Consider the following 27,127-nt stretch of genomic DNA (forward strand, 5'->3'; position numbering starts at 1 on the left):
AAGAAACATTGATGCTGCATGCAACATGATTCTAAAGGATCAGCTCATAACTTACCATGAATTACGGACATACTAAGAATATCAAATACTGTGTTATACTTTATATAATTTGTTCTCAGTGGATCCTGCACAATTTGATAAACTCAGAAACATATTTGAGTCAATTGATGTAGGAAATTGTTCATAAAATTAAACAGAGGAAATTCACATGTCATATACAACATCATAACAGCAGAAGTAACAGACATATCTTCATATGAACAGGAAACTAAGCAGCAATCAATTGTCTGGGTGTTACACAGTGAACCATAACATATAAAGGTGGTTCACTTGTGAAGCATTTCCAGGAAAATGATCACTTGTTTCTTTGGTTATATAAAACATATCACAGCTATTGCTTTGGAGGATTGCAAAATGATATATTCTGAATGTTTTATCATTACTTGTTTGCTACAGATGTATTTGTTTGCTAAAATATCACATCATTCTTTATCTGACAATGTCAGTAGCCACACAGCTCATTAAATATTTGACTATTTGATAGCAAGAAACATCAAATCAATGTCTTATTTCCTGTATTCACCTGATTTACTGCCTAATGACTCATTTTGATTCACTTCTAAGAAACAAACAAATGCATGGACAAAGATTTTCATCACCTCAAAAACAATGTCAAATTCTCCAAAAACCATGTTTTTGGAGTACCATCAGAATGGAAAAAATTTATGCAGAATTTCTTTGAATGGTTGCACAAGTATTTGAATTTTAAAGATGGATATTTTGAGAAACAATAATACTTCAGCCTCCTTGCTCTTTTTACATGATTTATACTGCTGTATTTATTTATCTGAAAATTTTTGTATTTCCCCTTTTTGTCGTATAATTGAAGTATATCTTCAGTTTCCTCAACATTAACTTTCTTATTCATATGTTTGTCAGCTTACATGATTACCCTTTTTAGGTTATGTCCACTACCTCTCAAACCCATATTGTTGTTAAGTTGTCTGTCAAAAAAGTTTCATGACTGGAGTAACAAAAAGAAAGTGGAAAAGTTAAGAATGTGGTTTCAATGCTTCAGGTGTTCTACATAAGTCACCAAACTTGAGTACAATGCATGGAATACTCAACCATTTGAAACTGTCAGAAAAGTATTTCTTTGGGATGTTGTTCAACTTGTGCATTACCTACACACTTTCTTTGGTCTTGGCGAACTATCAGATGCCCATTCTGCACTTTTCCATTTATTTCAGTCAAGTTGCAGCAGGTGTCCACACATTTCACTTCTACAAATATTCTGGAGAATGTCTTAAACACTTGATTTATAGATGTTCAGTTCATTCCTCTATTGTGATTTGTTAGACAACAATGCTGACAATACTACAGCTGCATGTATATTGATTAACACTTGTCTGCTCACAACTTACTGGTCAAATGCACATCCATTGTTTGCAGTTGTTAATTCCAGCTGCTGATGCAGTTACTGTGCTGATATAACTTATACACCAGGAGGAAAATCAGTATCAACAATTCCTGCTTCACAACTGAGAATGCCGATCAGTTGTTGTTCATATTGTGTATTTACCTTGTTAGCAACTGAAGCTTGGCACCTGCATCAGCTTCCATATACAAGAGAATTTATTCCTATCTGAAATGTGTTAAATCAATAAAAATTCTTTGGTCTCAAAAGGAGAAAAATCAGGGGATTGATTCACAATCTCTTTGAATCTATAAAAGGTCATCATACGGGTGGGTATGTATGAGTTTCATCTCCATGCCAAAGCATGAATAAACATTGTGAAGAGTTCAACAATGGAAATAAATGAGATAATCTAATACATGCAAATTGTTGAAACTTGAAACATTAAGTCAGGGTCTTTGTATTGTTTTTGTATGTTTGAAGTAAGGCATTGGCAATGGGTTTACTTACTTTTCTAAATGAATTACTGAGAACCGTTAGCAAAAAATTAAATAATATTACTTACAAGAAATAAACAAAGGTTTTTGCAAGTTAATGATCCTGTAGCATCACAGCTCGCTTTAAATCTTGTCGAATGAACTGTAAGTGGTGTTTCTTCCACAGAATCCTTTGACAGAAAGGCTGCACATTCACAAGCTCCTTCTTCAGTCCTTCAGCGACAATAAAACATATAAAGAAGATAAAAGTGAAATATGTTTTGTACTCTCTGCAGTGGAAATTGTGTGTGTTCTGCCCTCAAAACTAAACAAAATGCTTGCTACGAGTACATAGGAACATCATAATTATTTTGGGAATGAAAACAATTTCTTATTCAGTGATGAAATCTTCTCAGGATATAAGTGTTGTCTTGTGCAGAAAACTTTGTTAAACATTACTACATCAGTTTCAGGCACATAAAAGATTTCATCAATGAAAGTTTCCAAGAAAGTGGACATTCCTAAATTTCTTAATTCTCTTTGATACATTACTTTCATTTTCACTAAAAAGAATAACTTCCACCAAACTCTGCTACTTTTGGGACAATAAGCTCTTCCAGTTTGATCAGTGAAAATCCTGGCTGACTGTTATTACTCTTTATAGTATTAGAAAAAGGATAGGTTGCTACTTATCTTAAAGATGATACACAGAGTGGCAGACAGGCTTAAAGAAGAAATTGTTACGTATTTTACTTTTGGCCAAAGCCTTCTTCAGAAAAGAAAACATACACACATTCACACAAGCAGGCACACCTCATGCACACATGACCACCATCTCCTGCAGCTCAGACGGTCAAGTCAGGGATAGTGGTCATGTGTGCAGAACGTGTGTACCTTCTTGTGTGAAACTGTGTGTGATTTCTTTTCTGAAATAAGGTTTCGGCTGAAAGCTAAATGTGTAAGACTGTTTGTTGTGCTTCTCTACAACTCTGTGTGTCATCTTTATGATGAGTAGCAATCTACTCTTTCCCTAATATTGTTGGTATTCCAAGCCGGAGTTTCTATTGTTTTATATTACTGTCTGGGTTACAGACTGGTGCTTGTACAGTCATTACTATTTAAAATAATTTAATATTTGGTATAATAAACTGAAACTGCCAGAAAAGACTATGAACATAATTGATGAAAATGCTAAAAAAAGATAAGTGGATAAGAAGTATAAAAAAGTTTAAATACCTCACAATGTTTAAAATCACTTTTATGAATTAGCTGGATTTTCTTTCTTAACACTTTGTGTCAAGGTTAGGCAAAGAAATAAAAATTTAATAGGCACTTGATATTTTATGCCACCACCCAAAATAGTGAGCATGTTCCCAGTCAAAACATCCACTTTCCAACCACAGCTAATTGTCTCTCATTTTAAGCCACTCATTCTCCCACTAATGTATGACATGTACTTCAACAGCAAGGACAATTATATGGGGGAAAGAGATCCAATTCACTGTGTAGGATTCCTGTGATCCCTCCACAAGCTGGAAAATTTTAATAAATATTTGTGTTTATGATGAGGAAATGCAAATCATGATTTGTTTCGTATGCATGTGTGATGAGTGATTACATTCTGCCTTGGTAACAACTGGAAATCATATGACCTGAGAACTGCATCTGATTTTTGACACTATTTAGATCTCTGTGATGTGGTCTATAAGAAATGTTCATTGCCACTATGTTCAGAGGTCCACACCAGATTTGAAAGGTTTTGCTGAGTGTACACCAATGAGTGTAGCCAAGGAGTTGGTTGGTCAACAAGGGAGTGAGAGGTTGCAGCAACTGCTTTAGCTTCATGTTCAATAGCCATTTATGAAGTTCAACAACTCTCACCACAAGATTAATTTGGTGTGTTCCCTCAATTTATTTTGTGTGTATAAACAAAATAATTGTAAGTTTGCATATTAAGATGACAGTACAAAAATTGTTTTTCATGCACTGAGAAGTGCAGTGTCCAGGATTTTTGGCAAATAATTGGATTTAAAATTTTATGGGAATGGTCATTTGAATTTTATGGTAATTTTTTTAAATATTTAGATAATTTTCTTGGTTGTTTATTTTACATTTCTTTGTAAGTAAGAAAGCTAGTGACAGTTTTTAAAGCTACACACACACACACACACACACACACACACACACACACACACACACTTATTGGAGCTTAAAAGCCTCTAAATGACTCTGAGACATAATATAAGACACATGGGCCCAACAATTTTGGGTAATACCCCAGAACTGGATGACAAATTATTGAACATGTGATTTTGCCAGATGATGTACGTCACCGCACATACAGCAGTTGAACCTATCAGTCTTCACACCTGATTTGCACCACTCCAGTCAAGTATTCACATTGGTGTGACTCTGGGCTTACATGCACAGCTTTAATGTGTGGGGCTCACAGTTTGAATCTTGCATGTGGGAGGCAGTATTTTTTTCATTGGTTTAGAGGATTATGTATCTACATTGAGGTAAGTTTTATTATTTTATTTACCAGTCTCATGGCTAGCACTGGTTCACTTCAAAGAACAGAACAACAAAAAACTTCTGTATTTCATCATAAATAAATGTGTATAAGCTTCTGAATTTCGTTGTTACCAGTAAATGACATATGTTTTCTTTACTAAATAACATATGTAAACAAAAAAAGGGACAAAAGGAAAGAAATGCAAAATAAGAACAGCTTTTGGTTGTTTACGGTGAGGAGAGTAATTTTGTAACTTCTACATTTACAAAAGATCGCATTAACAAAAAATATTTGAAATTTGCATCACTGTGTAGTAATGTGCAGCATTGCCTCCTACAGGTGAGTGTAGGATCGACAAACCCAACCACTGCATGTGCGCCGTGGTATGCCATCTGGTGACCCCACATGCTGAACATTTTTCATCCACTTTTGGGGTATTTCCTGACATGTGTCTTGCAGTAAATTACATGAAACAGTGAGCAGTGTCTATGTCACTTTGGTGTTTTTAAATGTTTATAAGAATCACCCTACATATATATTTCTTAAAGGAATTGTTTAAAGAGCAGTTACTAAACTTAAGTCAGAGGAATTCATGTGAATAAATACACATCAATTACAGACAAGGTCTAGTAGGCAACATGTGAATGGATTTTATGGACAAACTTTGTAATTCTAATACCCATTCACAGAAGGAAATTAATGAAAAGTTGGAATTCTTATAAAATGTTTGAAAATGGTAGTGAGAGGAACAGAAAAATGACCAACCTGCAACCAAAACACAAGGAACATCCTTGTCAACTAAAATGTCAGGGGATGGAGCTTCTACGTTTAAAAAATAGTGTGGGTAGAAAAATTAAACTGCAAATTTATGAAAACTAGGCAAATTAAATAACATTAATATGGAAGGATCGGAAGCTCAGGATGGAATTATTGCAATATGGAAAGGATACACCACTATTCACCACAAAGAGTTGGTGTTTAGCTGCAGACAGGCACAGTGAAAAATAGTTCTTAAACATTTAAGTTTTCAGATGAAGTCCTCCTTCTGAAGTATAAAACACACAACACATCATACAAGCACAACTCATATATACGTGATCACTGTCTCTGGGTGCTGGCTCCTGACTGCGTCTGATATGAGCAGCAATCTTCTGAGTTGAATTCTGGCAGATTCCAGGTGCACCAAATTGTTGATGGTGGAGTGCCCTTGGCAAAAACTGCCTTGGAATGGAGCCAGAAGGCCCCAAGACTCAAGAAGCCAACATAACCGCCAGCTCACCATATGTTCAAGTAGCTTGCACAGAACGTTTATTAGGCTGTTACAATGATAACTATCAACATCTAGTGGGTTCTTACCAAGTTTTAGCACTGGGGTGATGATACTTTCCTGCCATTGCGACAGGAATTCGTCATCTCTCCAGATGCAGTTGAAGACGGCAAGGAGGTGGCGCTGGGAATTCACTGACAAATGCTTCTGCATTTCCGAATGGATGCGGTCTGGGCCAGGGAATGTGTCAGAACAGTCAGCAAGAGCACTGAGAAATTCCCATGCACTGAAGGGACATTATATGGCTAAGGGTGGCACGGAGAAAAAGTCACTCTGCAATTACATCTGGATTGGCAGATACAGCTCCATCTGTGGAAATTCCAGGGACACCTACAGGGGTCTGATAGCTGTAAAGTTAGCAGAGCTTTGTCCAAACCTGGGAAGGGGAGGTCTGTGTTCCAATGGTTGAGACATAGCATTTCCAAGACTTCCTTCGTTTGATGAGTAGGCAAACCTGGGCACAGAGCCATTTGAGGGCAATGAGATTCTCCAGGGATAGGTGGTGCTTGTTATGTTGGAGAGCCTGCCTACTGTCTCTAATGGCCGCAGCGATTTCTCGTGACCACCAAGGCACTGACATCTGCTAGGGGCAACTGGAGGAACAAGGGATTGCTGATTCAGCTGCATTAATAATGGTATTAGTAATCAAGTGAATCACCTCATCAATGGTGTCATGTAACGGAGATTCAACGGCGGTAGCGGATGTGAAAGTGTCACAGTCAGCCTTGGGAACAGCTCACGTGGGCAAGCGGCGAGATGAGGGACACTGTGGTAGGTACAGGAAGAGTGGAAAGCGGTCACTACCACACAAGTCGCCATGTGCTCTCCAGTGGATAGATGGGAGAAGGCCAGAGAGATCAATGGCCAAATATGTGCCATGTGCCACAATGAAATGTGTGGGGGCACCTGTATTTAGGAGGCGAAGGTCAAGTTGAGTTAGCAGGTCCTCAACATCTTTGCCATAGCCAGTAACCTTAGTTCCTCCCCTTAAAGGATTATGGGCAATAAAATCACCCAGAAGGAGAAAAGGTGGGGGGGGGGGGGGGGGGGAGTTGTGAAATAAGTGCAGCCAATACATGGGGCTGTGGGTCACCATCTGGAGGGCGGTAGATGTTACATATGATAATTTCCTGCGTTGTCCTCACCCTGACAGCCACAGCTTCTAAAGTTGTTTGAAGGGGCACAGGTTTACTACAGACAGAGGTAAAGACAAAGATGCAAAATCAACTGGACAGTCTGTCACAGGCAGGACAGTTTTTGTTGAACCCCCAGAAGTGTGGGGGTCCGCATTGCAGGAAACGAGGTTTCCTGAAGGACAATGCAAAAAGCAAGTGTAGCACTTAAAAGTTGATGTAACTCAGCCAGATGGGAGAAAAAACTGCCACAGTTCCACTGGAAGATGACACTTTCTGGAATCTGGGAAGACATGTAATGACCAAAGAGGCAGGCTATGTTGTAGCGTCATCTGCCGCCACTGGTTGAGTATTTGTATCCATCACCACTGCAGATGAGGTCTTGGTGAGAGCCAGGTCCTCAGGGGATGCAAAAATCTCCACTTCATCCTCAGGCACAGAACTGGTAGGGAGTGGTGGTGTTGGGGCCACTGGAGGGTCCTGTTTCTTAGTAGACTTCTTCTTCATATGCTTGTTCTCTCACTTCTCTGCAGGGGTTTGCTCGGACGGAACCTCTGTAGTAGCTTCAGGAATGGAGAAAGATCGTGAAGCCCTTCGGCCAGCAGCTTGTGCCTCCTTCAGCCATTGGCAAGTGTACACTGTGGCGTTAGTAGAGACCTTGGAAGGGAAGGTTCCAAGTGGCCCCTTCCGCATCAGAGGAGCCGGAGGAGGCTGGGGCATCTCCAGCTTGGGGAGGGGACCAATGTCCTGGACGTTTGGGGAGGTTTGGGTGTGTGATTGGATTGAGGAGTTCCTAGATAACAGGACGCAGCATGTCATTCTCAATGGAGAGAAGTCCTCTGAAGTAAGAGTGATTTCAGATGTGCCACAGGGGAGTGTCATAGGACCGTTGCTATTCACAATATACATAAATGACCTGGTGGATGACATCGGAAGTTCACTGAGGCTTTTTGCAGATGATGCTGTGGTGTATTGAGAGGTTGTAAGAATGGAAAATTGTACTGAAGTGCAGGAGGATCTGCAGCAAATTGACGCATGGTGCAGGGAATGGCAATTGAATCTCAATGTAGACAAGTGTAATGTGCTGCGAATACACAGAAAGATAGATCCTTTATCATTTAGCTACAAAATAGCAGGTCAGCAACTGGAAGCAGTTAATACCATAAATTATCTGGGAGTACGCATTAGGAGTGATTTAAAATGGAATGATCATATAATGTTGATCGCCGGTAAAGCAGATGCCAGACTGAGATTCATTGGAAGAATCCTAAGGAAATGCAATCTGCTCTTTCCAGGGATATACAACAAAACATGGCTTATAATTAATAACCTTTTCAAAATACTAATTAATATTTTGATTTAATTTTAATTTTTTTACAAAAAGTACATAATTCAAAATTTACAAAATATTTCCATAACTACTTCATACTATTTTAAATCACATGGCAAAATATAAATCTGGTATGATGATGGGTTCATTGTTAAAAAAAATTATTCTGGACTCTTGTGTTTCACTAACGGCCCTAGTTTGACCAAATTGACCTTTAACAAACAGGAATTTCTTTAAAATATACTGAAAGGTAAGTAAAATTAGAAATATCAAAACATCACCTTATTAAACCAAAACTAATCAGCACATTTTATAATTAAGTTGATTGCTTATTTTAATTTCATACAACTTCACTAACAGTACATTAAATGGAACTATTAAACAAATTAAATACGTAATGCTTGTTTTTGAGTAACAGGTATCTGTACATAGCTAAATTTAACACAATAGGTACTAACAATAATTTTGAAACAACTTTCTATAAAATATACATTAACACTAACCTGAGACAAAAATTAAGTTCTGAGTTGAAAGCAGTTTCCCAATAAATTGTCTTGGAACTTCACATATTACATTTTAATAAAGCTGACTGGGTTTGGTTTACATCACTTTCATTAAGAATTATGTTCTCTCTGTTGGAGTAAATGGATTCACTTTTGTGAGAACATCCCCAACTGACACCCACAGGACATCTTCATATGCAGGATAAGAGAATGACTTAGCTGGTCCACATGGATGAACAAAAGTTATTTTCACTTCATCAAGTTCTTCGTTTTTTTTTTTTTTTTCTAAAATGTACCCAAGCCACCAGTTTCTGCCATATACAGTGGTGACATAGCCTGATACATCTTGTAACTTCAGTTTGTCTGGTGATGTAGTTACTTCCCTCTCCCAACTCTGCATATCACCTGAGAAGTATTTGACTATTAATTTTGATGTAGTGTTGGGAATGAAAGCGTGAAATTGCTGTGTTCCTTTGATTGTCAATGCCTCTTCAAGTCGCCTTTTTAAGAATATTTCTGAAGCAGCGTAGTCTTCCTGAGTGGAATATGCAAAATCAACATTTGTGATATTATCTACTGCCCACTCAAATAGATCCCGTGCGGTTTGGATCTGATTTTGGTATGGCCTTTGCAAACTTGCACGAGCTGCCAGTCTCTTTACTGAACCCCCTACTCCATCACAAGGCCCTTTCCCATGTGCTGTGGCTAAAAAGTGCCACTCAGCTTTTATGTTGAAGTCTTCCTCATGAAGGCAAAGGTTCAGAAAGTTTTCTTATTTTTATACTGAGTGGCAGAACTGTCAGAATAATAGTATACCTTTTTTGGAATCTTTTGAAATTTATTTGTTAGATATGAAATTAGCTTCTTTTGAAAGGTATAAACCGCAGTTGTATTGTGCTCCAGGCAATCAGAAACAATGACAAAGCTCATATACTCAACTTCGTCTTCCTGTTTGTAATATATAACAAAAGGATGAATGGTAATCTGTTGTCTTGTCCAGTGGAAACTCTGAGCTTCACCCTGTAGAACTATACTATAATTTTCTGAAAAATCACATACGACAACAAATTCAGATTCCATAAGGTTTTCTCTTGTGCAGTTAAGGAATGTTCATTGTTGCTTGGGAATGAAGTCATGCCGAATCAAAGTCGACATCTTACTACAAAATAAATCTACGAATTCTTCAGAAGTTTTCTGAACGATTTCCAGATTACATCGGTCAACTGACATCCACTGTTGGAACTGAACTTGTTCAATTAAGTTTTCATGAAGAGAGTCTTTTAAAATTTTACGTATGACAGTTTCTCCTGGGCAGTATTCACAGTTTCCCATGTTGAAATCAACTGATGATAGGTTGCAAAGCATTTTTGCAATGCACTGCTTATAATTGTTTAAGCTGCAGTTTGTTACTGTATTTAGTTTGGCATTTTCTATCATTAATTTTATGTTTTGGGTATTGTGCACATGCAGACAGTGTGTCTTTAAAATGTTTGTAAGCTTCTTTAAGGTTTCACAAAATAAGTCTTTTTGATATTTTTGTTTTATTTCCACTTGTTTCTGTAATTGTCACACAATCTTTAATACCTGGCATTGCCCTGCTAATTTCATCATTTTCATAAAATGAATGTACAGTTTTGACAGTTTGTTGGTAAACACTTCCCTGGTTTTGGGTTTGGACCTTCCATGAATCCTTTCTCTTTCAAAATTTTTTTGGACTGCCAAACAATGTAATTAGGAGCATTAAATTCCCTCATTATTTTCCTGACACTCCACTTTTCAGGTAAACTTGTAAGAACCATTAATTTTTTTGCTCTACTTATAGAATTTTTAAAGTTTCTTTTAAGATTTTCAAGAACGGATTCATCAATATCAGTATCTGACGAAGTTTCAGGAGCAACAAAAAGTTTACGTGTCATTGATGAGATTTTCTTCACTTTTGATTTGGCGTAATGCCTAGATGTTAGTTTTCTCTTGTCAATTGGGAACTCACCTAGTTCTTGAAGTGTTGTGTTAAATGTTTTAACAGCTACTGAAGTTGGAGTGAAGTCAGGGTCTTGGTCTCGGATGATTATCTCTGATCCAGTAGATTCTTCTTCAACACTTTCATCACTGATGGGCTCTGGTGTATTTTTCAATTTGGTTACATCTTTCCTATATTTATCACAAATCTTGGCACCACTTGGTATTTGAGGAAATAATTTGGGCATCCATGTTGTGACATTTCTCAGTTTTTTTCTGTCTTTAATAAAATGATTTGACTTCTTCAGTGGATTACAACACTGCACTCTTACAGCACTGCACTTTTTACTTGGTTCCATATTTATACAAAAACCACTTATAAACTGTCCTTCAATGTATAGATTTACTTGAAAATGAACTATTAAATATAATAGATACAGACTGGTCAACACAGAGGTAACAACTGATTTGCACTAAAACCACAGTGCACAATAATGCTGTAGGCACACAAAGCCTTAGAAGGTAACAATGCAAGCTACATCATCTCAACAATGGCTCCAGTCTCTGAATTATTGTACAGACATCAAGCCCTATGTATATGGTCCTCTACTGACATACTACCTTAAAGGTCAGTTTGGTCAAACTAGGGCCGTCAGTGAAAAACAAGAGTCTGGAATAATTTTTTTTAACAATGAACCCATCATCATCCCACATTTATATTTTGCCATGTGATTTACAACAGTATGAAGTAGTTATGGAAATATTTTGAAAATTTTCAGTTATGTACTTTTTGTAAAAAAAAATTAAATCAAAATATTAATTACCATTTTGAAAAATGTTATTAATTAGAAGCTATGTTTTTTGTGTATCACTGGAAAGAGCATGAAAAATGCTGCAAAATGACACCTTTCCCAGTTCTCTAGCTCAATTAGGGCAGCTCCTAAGGCAATTTAAAAAAGGTCCGTTCACATATTTTTGGCCAGTTTTTGAAAAGTTTACATGACCATATTTCAGGAATGGTTTGAGGCAAAACATTGAAATCTGGTATTTTTCTTAGTTTCAGCACCCACAATAAGTATACCAACTTTCAGCAAAATCTAAGAGGGTGAGGTAAAATTTTTATTTAATGTGTGTTGATTTGACTGGAATGACTCCCCTGGTCCATATTGAGACTTTTATGGGGAGTGATGGAAATGGGAATATCACGCAGGTGGACACAGGCGAGTAATGCAAAGGACTGGGTGGGGGATGCTGGTTGTATAAGGACTGCCCCACTTCTCACTTTTGACAGCGCAGCCACTTCCCCAAATTTATCCTCGAGATATTCAACAAAAAATTGAGGCTTCATAGCTAAAAGGAGCCCAATCCGTTCTGTTGCAGGCTAAATACCTTGGTGAATAAGGCTCTCTCTTGTCCATGGATCTATGTTCCTCCAATGATGTGGCTAGGGAGGGGAACGATTTGGGGTTGTACCTCTCAGCATTAATGTCAACTTTTCCTTTTTTAGAGACTGCTGGGCCATTCAGTCCCCAGCAGAAGATAAGTTGGTCCACTTCAATATCGCCTGCCCTGATGCCACCCACTCTGATCAGGGGCTCTCCCCACAGGTGCCACCCAGCCACAGCAAAGGCCACCTGGTAGGATGGCCGTCACTGGGAGTCGCGATGCCCTAAGACTATGGGCATCTACTCCTTGGCATACATGGAAAGTTCACAGCTCAGGCATCAGCAGTGTGATCCCTGTGTTGTCAGGGGGCTACCACCAAGTGGGTTCATATTGGCCCCACTACATCGGACTGGCTACCGTGCTGGATGTTGGGTGCCAAGAAATCCAATATTGTCACTGGGGCACAAGAGGACAGGAGACAACAGAAGAAGATGACATAACCCAAAAGGTATCCTCACCCAAATAGTTGAATTGCAGGTGCAGATGCAAACCCATGACGAGAAGAGATGCAGGAGAATTGGTGCACCATGTAAGGCATCCTTCCCCAAATGGCCCGCATTTCTGTAGAATTTGGAAAGTGGGAGGTCAAACGATAGAATGGGACGTGAACTTGTAGGGCCAAAAGGTGGGAGACTCCTATTAGTCAGTGTGAGAGCATGACTCCAAAGCAGTTCAGGAGTGCATGCTCTGTTCCATGTTCAGAAGGTATAACTCTTGTTTTCGAATGAGGTTCTACACAGCTCTACTTCAGAGATATGTAATTGTGGAGCATGTTAGCATGTGCTTTAAAGTTTCCACAAAAACTCCTTTCTAATGTGACACATAGACCATTTGGAACCTACCACCGAGCGAGGTGGCGCAGTGGTTAGCACACTGGACTCGCATTCAGGAGGACGACGGTTCAATCCCGTCTCTGGCCATCCTGATTTAGGTTTTCCGTGATTTCCCTAAATCGTTTCAGGCAAATGCCGGGATGGTTCCCTTGAAAGGGCACGGCCGATTTCCTTCCCAATCCTTCCCTAACCCGAGCTTGCGCTCCGTCTCTAATGACCTCGTTGTCGACGGGACGTTAAACACTAACCACCACTTGGAACCTTCCATTTAGTATCAGTTTCTCTAAGCTTTTGGATGAGACCTTGTATCTCAACACTTGTGGCTTTTCTTCATTCTCCTCTTCTCCTTAGGTCCTCTTCTCATTTTATTTTACTTTATTAATTATTATTAGGTGTATTTTTTAGTTGTTGCCTCATCATTCTCTTTTCCTCTTCTTTATTTGCCTTTATTTCTTATTCTTCCCTCCTTTCTGTCATCTTTTGAACGAATACTGATACAGACCTTCCTATCCTAGTTCTCACGAGTTAATGATTCACTGATAAAACTTGTTGCCAGCACTCATTTGAGTTTGAAAGTAGTAGAGGTTTTTCAAATTTAATACCTTAAAAAAAGTTACCTTCAAACCCTTTTTCAAGTAAATCAAAGTTGTTTCTCCTGAAAAAACTTTTTCCATGATGGAAAGGAATCTTTTAAACAGAAATAAGTCAATACAAACCTTTAAATGAGCAGTATTTAGGTACATAAATATTCTATGATGATAAAATCTTCCATTTTTGTCACATACTATATGAGAGTTGGATAAAAAGTAGTGGTAACACTGCTGTAACATGAAGGATGTACATCAAATGGTATACATGCTGTCTGCAGCTGATAGATTAAGGTCAATTTAAGTAGTGCAGTGAATGGTGACAGCTACGTTTGAGTCAGTTTCAGCAGGTGCTGTCTAAAAGTGCAGGACACCAGTTCAAGTGGTCTAACAGAATTTTTAGGAAACATAAATAACATGCTTGGATCAACACTGAAGTGGCACATGGTCAGAGCACATGCAGAGGAAATGCTCAATCATCACCACAGTGAGGATGAAGAAAGACTTCCTTGTCATATGGATGAAACCTGGGCTCAGTCATAAAAACCACAATTAAAGTGGCCATCCAATGAATAGAATCTTCTGGTTCTCCTCACCCACAGAACATGCACCAAGAACCATCTGGTACCAAAGTGATGTTTATTGTGGCTAATAATATGCCCAGCTTAATCTTGCATCACCTTCTACTGCAGCCTGCTACTGCAGCTTCTTGTGACATCACCTTTATCCTGCAATGAGAAGAAATGGGCAGAACTTTCTGGCACTGTATCCAATCATCCTTTCTTGACAATGAACTGCATGATGTTGTACAGTGAATCCAATGCAAGACCTCCAGTGTATGTGGCAGTGGGAGATACTGGAACATCCACTATATTCACCCTATATAAGCACATGTGATTATGACCTGTTCACCAAAATGAAGGAATATCTTTATGGCAAGTACTACAACAGAAATGAAGACATCGTCTGGGCTGTAGAGCAGTCCTTCTGAGACATTGACAGAGATGGACATGCTGATAGTGTATACAACACCTTCCATCTGTGTGGGGGATGGTGACAGAGATATTGGGCAACCACATTGAGGGGATGTGATATGGTGAACCTCTGTCAATAAAGTCTGGTATGAATTTCAGTAATGTTGGCACTACCTTTTACCCAAGCCATGAATTCCACACCCAGTTCAATACACACTTTCAAGTACTAAAAGAAGCTCTACTTCCACATAAGTAAATGGTCGTTAACTTAAAAGATAGCTGACAGAAGTAAAACAAAGCAAAGTCTGTATCTAAAGATCACATTTAATTCGACTTTGTACTTACCCAGTAACAATGAATGGGATGCAAAACATCACAAGTATTTCCTTCAGCATTTTCACAGCAACTAAAACAGAAATGGGATGTGGTGACACAAAGAATTTACTAATTTAAAAGCAAACTCGTTACTTTAAAAGAGTGGTTATTAAATCAGTAATCAGTTAACTGTAGCAGTTTTTAACAAATGCTTCTAAGAAATGTCATGAGGCTTGCTCAGATGGTGTAACCAATAGTATACTGCCTGCAAAAGCAAGGGATCCGGCTTAGAAGTTTTAAATTACCATATACAAACATGTGTTCCTGCCTACCTCATTGATGTAAAATAGCATGTTCACTCCAAATAAAAGGATATTATATTTTCTGCATGCTTCAAGAAATTACAAGAATTTTTATTCATCTCACTCTATGGTATCTTAATTAATCCTGTGTAATTCTCTCAGTACTATCACTCATGTAATCAACACATTATCAGTGGAATATTTCTCAATTTATTCCTTTTAAACGCATATTCCATATGAGTATTGTATGAAGGTATATATTTTGTTACATGATAAGATATGGTATAAATGCAGTGCTAGGAATAAGATTGATGCTCCTGATCACTGTAACTGATATGGTAATTTAGAAGTTTTATTTTAACATTTTTCTGCGTTCCTCATTTGTTTTAGCATGTCCTTACAGTCAAGCTATGCTAACTAATACAAGTAACAAGGTGTCATTGTGCATGTGTGAAGTACAATGTCAGATAATAAGGAAGAACTGCTGAAATAGGAAAAAACTAGAAACAGCTTTGACAGAAAAATAAAGGCACATTCTCTAATCTCTTAAGATCTAGAATTCTCATAGAGAAGAAAGGTTATTAAAGACCTACAGTATGACATTATGAAAGAAACATGAGGAATAAAACCAAGATTGTACTGTTATATCTCTGGTAAGTAGGTAAGACTAGAGAATGTAACAGAACAAGCATCTGTGTTTCAGGATAGATAGCTCTTCAACTCAATATAAGTGTGATTGACAATCAGAAATTCAAAGACAGCCAGAGGTGACAATGCTAATACTGTTGCTGATGATTGTTTTACAGGACCAAACTTCATGGTCATCTGTCCCTTGAGAAGCAGAATGTTCAACAGTTGTTGGTGGTATGGTGAAAAATCGATAGCTGTTTCTCATCTGGATAAATTATGTGGAGTGGAGAAATGTTGAAACAAGTCTGATAATGCAGTAGTGGTCTGTTTAAGAGTGTCTGGGCAGGAGCAGAGGAGAGGGAGCAAGACTACACCTCCCCCCCCCCCCCTTCCAAACTTGCTAAAGACAAACCTTAGTGAGAGGTATCTAGAGAATATCGATGCAAACATAGTATCGAAGTGGCTGTAGTATGAGCAGGCCACTATGACTCCTGCCAGCAGTCAACTGTAGCTGCTACCATTGCCACCACCAATGCCACCTGCTGAGAAGAAAGCAATGTTGTCATATGTTTAGGTGTTGAGGTAGGTATTCCAGAAAAGGCAGAATTGTAGGGAAGTTAGTGTTACGTCATGCTTCAAGGTGCCCCTGCTAAGGCAGGACAAACCCATGCTTTGCCAAGTCCGGCACAAAACTACTATGGATTAGCTCAGAAATATGCAAAAATTGTCAAAAGACTTTAAAACTGCCTGCTCACTGTAAGCAAATGTAGAAAACCTGGAAAAAACCTGGGGGGGGGGGGGGGGGGGGGGTTGAGAGGTAGAAGTAAATATTGGAGTCAAGGTGGACAGACTCAAAATCCAACACAAGCACACAAAATTAACACACACGATGCCTGGAAAAACAACAACATCACTACCGGTAGGAGAAAGGTTTGTCCTAGAACATCAACAGAGAACTCGGAATGCATACATGTTATTTGCCCCTTTCGCTCATACCAGCTGATATGCTTGTGGCACCTGCACCGGTAAAAAAATTCCGCGAAGTCCCAGAATCTTTAGCAAACCACGATGTGGTACAAGATGAAAAAAAGAAAAAAACATTTAAAACAACAACTGGCCATGACACCTGCACCACAGTGGAGCTGAAGCCATACGAAAAACCACTACGCTCAGCTACGGCAGGTAGGATCAGCTATATCGCCACCCCTATGTGCCAAACAACTCATGGGCTGGGTTCAAAAAGGTACAAGGGAGAAAACCCCTCATGGTTGCAAACTCCACAGAGAATAATACCTGCAAGCATCACTTTGGTGAGCCACAACAGGTTCAACACCCTCAGTGACAACAGTGACTCAAATTCTGATGCTGAATGGAACACTGTACCAGAACCAAAATTACCATCTCACATCACAGATGACCAGCAGACTCAGACACCAACCACCTCAGCAAGAGACACAAATCCCACCAACTACTTGACAACCATCACCATCAAAGTCCAATCTCAACCCACCAACAGCACATGACCGCAGGCCAGTGGCAGCCAATGGGCTGCAAGGCCTAGCAATATTTCCCAAATTGTAGTTTACAAAGTGAATGAGTCCACAAAGCTTAACAATGCTGTCATAGCAAAAATCTCAGGCCCCCTTATGACAAGTATTCAGAAGTGACTGAATAAAATACCATTTTGAGACTCTTGAAGACTATAATGTGTCAGCAACCTCTCATAAGGAACAGGACACACCGAATTTCACCATTAAACTAGAGAACAAAAAATCCTTAATATTGCGACAAAAGGTCTCCCCCCACACAGTACCAGGAGATGAACTTAAAGATGAGTCAATATCAGCTGGTTTCAAACCCAGTAATGTCTACCAGTTTACAAAAAGAAATAGGAAGACTCATAAATTAAGGCAGGAAACAATTTACAAAGTAAGCCTTCTCACACCAACAGCTAGTGAAAATATCTGTGCACTGCAGCACATCCTGCACACTAAGATCACTGCAGAGTACTACAAATCTAAAGTATGGCAGCCACAGTGCCAGCAGTGCTAGGGACTTACACACGTGGCAAATTACTGCAACATGCTAGCCAAATGCATAAAACATGTCAGGCTAACTCCACTGAAAGGCTGCTATATATCATATATGGAGGTCTCACGCCAACTCTTGGAAAGGTTGCCCCAGACATCAAAAGCTCGAAAACCATCAGAGAAAACAAAGCAACAACATGCAACCTCAAAGAATGCAAAACATGGGAAAAATTCCTGCAACCAACATGAAGGTAGCAAAAATCACAACAGCCAGCACAACACACCACAGGACAGCAAATTCTTGAGGTCATACATACCTAAAATGGTTTCCCATCACTCCTTGAGAAACAACAGGCCCTCTAGATATTGCCATATCTCACCATATGGAACAGGCAACCCCAGAACATCACAGTGCACAGAACAAGCAATCTCCCGAACACTACAATCCTACAAGCAGGACCCCATGCAGACTCAACCCTAAACAGGAGGTCACACACAAGTGCATACATAGGAAAAGAAATCCACTATTGCACAACTACACTGCTAGTGAAAAATTGCTGGAAACACCATCTACTGTGGGGTATCTGGAGGTAGGTATGTGGGGGTGGCCATCCAGAGCAGTCTTGAGAGGACTGATCACATTTGGCAAATAGTAGGAAAATCAGATGTAATACTGACATTCATGGGAGGAATCTTATGGAAATGTAACTTGTCCATGAAGGAAGTGGCATACAAGGCGTTTTTTCAACTGATTCTTGAGTATCATTCATCTATCTGGGATCCTTACCAGATAGGACTGATAGAGGAGATGGAGAGGATCCACCAGGGGGTGGTGCATTGCGTCGTGGGATTGGTCAGCGTGAGAGAATTGCAGATGTGCTCAGCAGACTCCGGTGGCATGCACTGCAGGGAAGGTGTTGTGCAATGCGGAGGGCTTTACTATTGAGATTTCAAGACTGTGTTAAAGGAGGCGTCGGACACTATTGGGTTGGGTTGATTTAGGGGAAGAGACCAAACAGCGAGGTCATCAGTCTCATCAGAATAGAGAAGAATGGGAAAGGAAGTTGGCCATGCCCTGACAAAGGAACCATCCCAGCATTTGCCTGATGCAATTTAGGGAAATCAAGGAAAACCCAAATCAGGATGGCCAGACACGGAATTGAACCATCATCCTCCCGAATGTGAGTCCAGTGTGCTAACCACTGTGGTGCCTCGCTTAGTGTCGGACACTATATTGCTTGAAACTTCCTGGCAGATTAAAACTGTGTGCCCGACCGAGACTCGAACTCGGGACCTTTGCCTTTCGCGGGCAAGTGCTCTACCAACTGAGCTACCGAAGCACGACTCACGCCCGGTACTCACAGCTTTACTTCTGCCAGTACCTCGTCTCCTACCTTCCAAACTTTACAGAAGCTCTTCTGCGAACCTTGCAGAACTAGCACTCCTGAAAGAAAGGATATTGCGGAGACATGGCTTAGCCACAGCCTGGGGGATGTTTCCAGAATGAGATTTTCACTCTGCAGCGGAGTGTGCGCTGATATGAAACTTCCTGGCAGATTAAAACTGAGTGCCCGACCGAGACTCGAACTCGGGACCTTTGCCTTTCGCGGGCAAGTGCTCTACCAACTGAGCTACCGAAGCACGACTCACGCCCGGTACTCACAGCTTTACTTCTGCCAGTACCTCGTCTCCTACCTTCCAAACTTTACAGAAGCTCTTCTGCGAACCTTGCAGAACTAGCACTCCTGAAAGAAAGGATATTGCGGAGACATGGCTTAGCCACAGCCTGGGGGATGTTTCCAGAATGAGATTTTCACACTGCAGCGGAGTGTGCGCTGATATGAAACTTCCTGGCAGATTAAAACTGTGTGCCCGACCGAGACTCGAACTCGGGACCTTTGCCTTTCGCGGGCAAGTGCTCTACCAACTGAGCTACCGAAGCACGACTCACGCCCGGTACTCACAGCTTTACTTCTGCCAGTACCTCGTCTCCTACCTTCCAAACTTTACAGAAGCTCTTCTGCGAACCTTGCAGAACTAGCACTCCTGAAAGAAAGGATATTGCGGAGACATGGCTTAGCCACAGCCTGGGGGATGTTTCCAGAATGAGATTTTCACTCTGCAGCGGAGTGTGCGCTGATATGAAACTTCCTGGCAGATTAAAACTGTGTGCCCGACCGAGACTCGAACTCGGGACCTTTGCCTTTCGCGGGCAAGTGCTCTACCAACTGAGCTACCGAAGCACGACTCACGCCCGGTACTCACAGCTTTACTTCTGCCAGTACCTCGTCTCCTACCTTCCAAACTTTACAGAAGCTCTTCTGCGAACCTTGCAGAACTAGCACTCCTGAAAGAAAGGATATTGCGGAGACATGGCTTAGCCACAGCCTGGGGGATGTTTCCAGAATGAGATTTTCACTCTGCAGCGGAGTGTGCGCTGATATGAAACTTCCTGGCAGATTAAAACTGTGTGCCCGACCGAGACTCGAACTCGGGACCTTTGCCTTTCGCGGGCAAGTGGTAGAGCACTTGCCCGCGAAAGGCAAAGGTCCCGAGTTCGAGTCTCGGTCGGGCACACAGTTTTAATCTGCCAGGAAGTTTCATATCAGCGCACACTCCGCTGCAGAGTGAAAATCTCATTCTGGAAACATCCCCCAGGCTGTGGCTAAGCCATGTCTCCGCAATATCCTTTCTTTCAGGAGTGCTAGTTCTGCAAGGTTCGCAGAAGAGCTTCTGTAAAGTTTGGAAGGTAGGAGACGAGGTACTGGCAGAAGTAAAGCTGTGAGTACCGGGCGTGAGTCGTGCTTCGGTAGCTCAGTTGGTAGAGCACTTGCCCGCGAAAGGCAAAGGTCCCGAGTTCGAGTCTCGGTCGGGCACACAGTTTTAATCTGCCAGGAAGTTTCATATCAGCGTACACTCCGCTGCAGAGTGAAAATCTCATTCTGGAAACATCCCCCAGGCTGTGGCTAAGCCATGTCTCCGCAATATCCTTTCTTTCAGGAGTGCTAGTTCTGCAAGGTTCGCAGAAGAGCTTCTGTAAAGTTTGGAAGGTAGGAGACGAGGTACTGGCAGAAGTAAAGCTGTGAGTACCGGGCGTGAGTCGTGCTTCGGTAGCTCAGTTGGTAGAGCACTTGCCCGCGAAAGGCAAAGGTCCCGAGTTCGAGTCTCGGTCGGGCACACAGTTTTAATCTGCCAGGAAGTTTCATATCAGCGCACACTCCGCTGCAGAGTGAAAATCTCATTCTGGAAACATCCCCCAGGCTGTGGCTAAGCCATGTCTCCGCAATATCCTTTCTTTCAGGAGTGCTAGTTCTGCAAGGTTCGCAGAAGAGCTTCTGTAAAGTTTGGAAGGTAGGAGACGAGGTACTGGCAGAAGTAAAGCTGTGAGTACCGGGCGTGAGTCGTGCTTCGGTAGCTCAGTTGGTAGAGCACTTGCCCGCGAAAGGCAAAGGTCCCGAGTTCGAGTCTCGGTCGGGCACACAGTTTTAATCTGCCAGGAAGTTTCATATCAGCGCACACTCCGCTGCAGAGTGAAAATCTCATTCTGGAAACATCCCCCAGGCTGTGGCTAAGCCATGTCTCCGCAATATCCTTTCTTTCAGGAGTGCTAGTTCTGCAAGGTTCGCAGAAGAGCTTCTGTAAAGTTTGGAAGGTAGGAGACGAGGTACTGGCAGAAGTAAAGCTGTGAGTACCGGGCGTGAGTCGTGCTTCGGTAGCTCAGTTGGTAGAGCACTTGCCCGCGAAAGGCAAAGGTCCCGAGTTCGAGTCTCGGCCGGGCACACAGTTTTAATCTGCCAGGAAGTTTCATATCAGCGCACACTCCGCTGCAGAGTGAAAATCTCATTCTGGAAACATCCCCCAGGCTGTGGCTAAGCCATGTCTCCGCAATATCCTTTCTTTCAGGAGTGCTAGTTCTGCAAGGTTCGCAGAAGAGCTTCTGTAAAGTTTGGAAGGTAGGAGACGAGGTACTGGCAGAAGTAAAGCTGTGAGTACCGGGCGTGAGTCGTGCTTCGGTAGCTCAGTTGGTAGAGCACTTGCCCGCGAAAGGCAAAGGTCCCGAGTTCGAGTCTCGGTTGGGCACACAGTTTTAATCTGCCAGGAAGTTTCATATCAGCGCACACTCCGCTGCAGAGTGAAAATCTCATTCTGGACTATATTGCTTCCTCCCAAGTGCATCTCACGAAATGATCACGGGGAGAAAATTCAAAAAAGAAATTAGAAGTAATACAGAGGCTTAGTGACATTCACTCTTCCTGCGTGCCATTTGTGAGAGGAACAGGGAAGGGGGAATCAGTTGGTGGTGCCAGAAGTAACCTCTGCCACACACTATCAGGTGGCTTGTGGAGTACTGATACAGCTATAGATGTTACTGCTTGGGAACCCCACCCAAGTCACAGAAAGGCAAGTAGAAGACCCTCATAGAGGCACTGTATAAGATTGTATGAACATTTTGTGCACTCAAAATGGACTTCAACATCATATCTCTCACCATAAGAAAAGCTAAAATGTCTCACAGCACTCTGGACAAGGGAGGAAAAAAACCTAAATCCTACTCCAAGAACTCCATAAGATGATTCTGTAATAGATAGCATGCCAAGGAGTATGAAACAAGGAGCTAATGTTCTACAACTGGAATGTGAACAGTACTAAAAAAGAGAATGAAACTGCGAACATTTCTACTGGAGCATGGAGTAGATGTCGTGCTAGTTTCAGAGAGCCATCTCAGATCTTGTAATACGTTCAGGCCAAGGAATATGACTGGTTACCATACAGTAAGCCCAAACAAGTGGGGAAGAGGCACAACCACATTCATTAAAAAATGATACTGCATGATGCAGAAGTCACCCTCCCCCCCAATTACCCCCATAAGAACTGGAGCTTACCAATGTTCCCATAAAAACTGAAAGGGGCAAACTGACTGACAGCGCAGCATATATAGCCCCAAACTGTCAACTGCTTGAAGGGGACTTATGGTAAACCTTTGACAGACAACTGAGAGTTGCGAACAATGAGGATTTCAATGTGAAACATCTGACATGAAATTCCTGTACAACCAACCTAAAGCATAACAAACTCCTCCAGCTTGAAGATTCATTTCACCATGTCGTACATAGGCCAGGAAATGCTACCACCTTCCAAATGTAATAGGATGCAGCTCAGACATTCTAGACATAATAATCATACAAAACATTGACTGTGACATAACACTGGATAGAATACAAGATCTTACTTTGGACCACAACCCGGTGCTGGTCGAATTCTGCAGAATGAAACCTCCACCTGACTTTCCAAGAAAATCAGACATGATTAACAGGGACCAGTATCGCAGGATCCTCACAGAAACTATAAATCCATCAACAGACTTGCCATCAAAGGAAATGCTAGGCAGTCCTGCCAGATAGCTTACAGCAAAAATACTACATGTTACATAATGTGTTCAAACCACAACCACCATTGCAAATCATCTCCAGCCCAATGCCACCGCCCCCCCCCCCCCCCCCTCCCTCCTCACCCCATTACACATGAAAATTTCTGACAGAACATCCTGGCAGCAAACCAGAGACTCTCAAGATTGCGTGTAAGTGAACACTATTGAAAGAACCTGAAAAACAGTTAAGTGAATAGTAAAACAATCTTTGACAACAACGTCCAGCCAAGAGGCTGATGAAAGTGACTCAGGGAGTCATTTTAAATGCCTTGTCAAAACCCAAGTTGTTAGTTAACACATACAAAGAGCAAAACTCACTAACACAGCCCAACCTCAGAGCCAGAGAACAGTGTGAGGAAGAGCAACTCACACAACACACAAAGGTACTTACATATCCTCAAAACCACCACTGAAACAGCCTACTCCACAATATGGCAAAAACACTTGCAAACAAGGCACCTGAAAGGATCGAAGGAAATTTGAGGGATGACCAAAACATCAGATGGGAACAATTTGGATTCCAGGGAAAGGTTTCTGCAGAACTACATGTAGTCATACTCACAGAGCACATTAGGCACAACTTCAGTTACACAAATTTCACAATGCCACTGTTCCTAGACTGAGAAAATGCATATGGTAAGGTATGGGTTGATAGTCTGGTGTTCAAACAACGTTATGAAACTCATTGACAAATATTTCACAGATTGGTCATTTTTGGCAGAAGAAGACAGAAAACGCTCCTCAAAAAGATTACTGCAGGCTAGCATCTCACAGGGTTCTGTCCTATCACCTACACTCTTTAACATAAAAACTAATGACATCCACCTAACATCACATACCAATTCAGGGACACAGCATTCTATATAAGTGGAAGGCAGTACCTCTCATATTTAGGACACTTACAAAGGTAGCTGGAGTTGGTAGAAAACTAGTGTAGGGGATATAAAATGATTGTGAGTTCAGGGGAAACCACAGTCATTTGTGTACCATGGAAATGGCCAGATCTTCCCTGGAGAGATTCTGCCACATACCTGGGAGCAATCCTGGACAAAAATATGTCGTTCCATCTACACATCTGTGAAAGAGAACTCAGGGCCTAAACCTCACAAAAGCCCTTATCTTCTTCTTCCTTAAACTGGAAATCAAAAGAACATTGTACAAAATTATGGTACCAGATGGAGTAACACATGTGTGCTCCTCATGGGGAATGACATGCAGACCAATTAGTACAAACTCTAGGCAGTGAAAAACAAAGTTCTAAGGTGGATACTAGATGCCCTAACAACCCCCCCCCCCCCCCCCCAAGACTTGTATGTGAACTGCATGAATCAGTTGGAGTTGGTTTAGATTATCTTAAAGATCTGATTATTAAACTAGTGGAGTCATTATATAATAAGCTGACATTAAAAAGGAAAAATACCAGACACTTAAGGGATGTGAGCACTGCCATACACAGGGTCTGGCACAGACAAAAAGTGCTTCAGCTTATAATCCAGGATCCAACGGATTAGTGAGAACAATTAAAGTGCTAAATGTAAATGTCGTGTGTCTAGGGCCTCCCGTCGGGTAGACCTTTCGCCAGGTGTAAGTCTTTGGATTTGATGCCACTTCGGTGACTTGCGCATCGAATTTAAAGTGCTAAGAGCAGTGTAGAGGGAAAGCTCCAAATGGTGAACAAACACATGTCAAATCAGCAGCCAAAGAGCTGCATACAAAACAAAGTGCAACAAACTCATTATAGGGCCTGAATCACAGAGAACTAGATTTTGATATGCACAGTTTAGATATAAAGTATAGCACAGAATAGTAGTAGACCTAGAGTAAACTAGTTCTTCTACCCCTTCACAAAAGGGCAGTTTTGTACGCTGCAGCAAAAAGCTATAACTACATTAAACATTACAGTACATATACTATGTTTTCAGTTGTCTTAAAGGAACAATAAACATCACATGCACCAGAACAGTATAGTATCCACATAAAAGTTTAGCTAATTGCCAATCTTGGACTATAAAACTATAAAGTCAGTTTTCCTGGGCATTATGTTACATTAACTTAGATGTGTATTTCTTCAGTGACTGAACAGGCCTCTGTGCACCCTAAACATGACACCTGCCAGTGATGTGGAAGAGTGCACTGAGAGTGGAGAGGAGCAGTGTGTCTCACCAAGGTGGAGAGCACACCAATATACACAAAATCAGCAAAGCTGCTGAAACTATTCACAGAAAAAACGTGACACCAACAGAACAAAAAAATCCATTCAAAGGAGAAGATTGGACAGGCACCTGCTCCAGGGTGACAAGTGGCATTGGTACATGGGTCTGGAGAAAATGGTTTGGAAATTCTAAAAGACAGGTTCTTTTGGTGTGCAACCTGGTAGAGGGAGGAAACGAATTTATTCAATGTCAGTGGAAGCAGTGGCCGCAGCTATGCAGGAGAAGATGAGTGGTGGTGTACAAACAAGTAGTACAAGGAAAATTGCCCAAACATTGGACATACCCTTGAGCATGGCGCGTAAAATCCTACAAATCATCTTTCTTTGTTATCCATACAAAATTACCCATGTGCACGAGTTGCTTCCTGTTGACCTGCCAGCAAGAGAGACCTTTGCTTTAGAATTTCTTGCTCGCATGGAAGTGGACAATGATTGGCCGTGGAAGATTTTGAGGGTAGATGAAGCCCACTTCTTTCTAACCGGATATGTCAATACACAGGATTGTTGAACATGGGCAACAGAAAATCCACATGCAAATCAACCAGTACCACTTCATCCTGAAAACGACACTATGTGGTGTGGGTTTACAGCATCATTTATCATAGGGCCATATTTATTCAAAGAGACAGGTGCTTCCGGTCCTGTTACCTGTACCATCACTGGTAAGGGCTATGAGCATCTTTTGCACAACCACGTCATTCCAGATCTCCAACAGCATGGATGTGCGGATGGGATCATTTTTATGCGAGGTAGCACACCTCCTCACATTGCAAATCCAGTTAAGCAGCTGCTGAAGCGCCGTTTTGGAACTGCTAGAATTATCAGCCGCTATTTCCCTACAGCCTGGCCATCCTGATCACCTGATCTTAATCTTTGTAACTTCTGGCTGTGAGGCTATCTGAAAGATGCTGTGTTCAATTTTCCGATTGCTAACTTAGCAGCATTGAAGGTACGTGTTGCGCAACATATTCTGAGCGTGACCTTGGAAACACTTCAAACAGAAACACTTCAAACAGTTGTGGAACATGCTGTTTCTCGATTTCAACTTTTTGCAGAAAATGGTGGACAGCATACTGAACATGTTTTGTGCCAGTCACACAGAAATTAATAATCTGCTTTGATTTTTATTGATGCTTTTTATGTGGTTTTTGGCCTCAGGACAATTAAAAACTAATGCGAGTGATGCTTTTTATGCAGTTCTTGGCCTCAGGACAATTAAAAACCAATTTTTCTCATCCGTTGTGATATAACCTCGCCGTGGTGGAGGAGCTTATGTAACTAACAGTATCACACCTGTACAACCATGAACACTGAGTAGTAGTTTGTTTAAAGTCAAACATACACCTTAGGCATTGTTGTATGTAGGCATTGTTGTATGATTCATTTGTCATTTGTAGTTGACCACTATTAAATTATGATGCTTACAGGGCTATCTATTGCTACATTTTGTAACTATTCATTTTTCTTTTGCCATACGTTTTTCTCCTTCTCTGATAATTTTCCATTGCAATTTGATGTCATTCTGACCAGTGGTGTTATTTCTACAGCGGTTTGAAAGTTTAACTTTAATTATAATCACCCTGTACATCATTAACAGCAAGCGTCTCAACACACCTCTCTGGGACACATCTGAATTTGTTTCCACATCTGTTGATGACACTCCATCCAAAATAATATGCTGTATCCTCCACACTAGCACATCCACAATCC

The 27,127-nt window shown here is 41.0% G+C and overlaps 1 protein-coding gene and 1 non-coding gene across 2 annotated transcripts in view; one reads left to right on the forward strand and one right to left on the reverse strand.

Moving 5' to 3' along the window:
* Positions 1-27,127, reverse strand: part of LOC126176696 (uncharacterized) — an 84,329-nt gene that overhangs the window by 32,610 nt on the left and 24,592 nt on the right. Inside the window, exons 2-3 of the mRNA XM_049923858.1 lie at positions 14,846-14,906; positions 1,983-2,127 (exon numbers count right to left, since the gene is read on the reverse strand). Coding sequence (XP_049779815.1) covers positions 1,983-2,127; positions 14,846-14,895 — 195 coding nt within the window. The 5' untranslated portion in view covers positions 14,896-14,906. The remainder of the gene's footprint in view (positions 1-1,982; positions 2,128-14,845; positions 14,907-27,127) is intronic.
* On the forward strand, positions 21,483-21,557 carry Trnas-cga (transfer RNA serine (anticodon CGA)). Its single transcript has one exon. It is a non-coding gene; the product is annotated as a tRNA-Ser (tRNA).

Source organism: Schistocerca cancellata, chromosome 3, assembly GCF_023864275.1.
Source record: "Schistocerca cancellata isolate TAMUIC-IGC-003103 chromosome 3, iqSchCanc2.1, whole genome shotgun sequence".
NCBI lineage: Eukaryota > Metazoa > Arthropoda > Insecta > Orthoptera > Acrididae > Schistocerca > Schistocerca cancellata.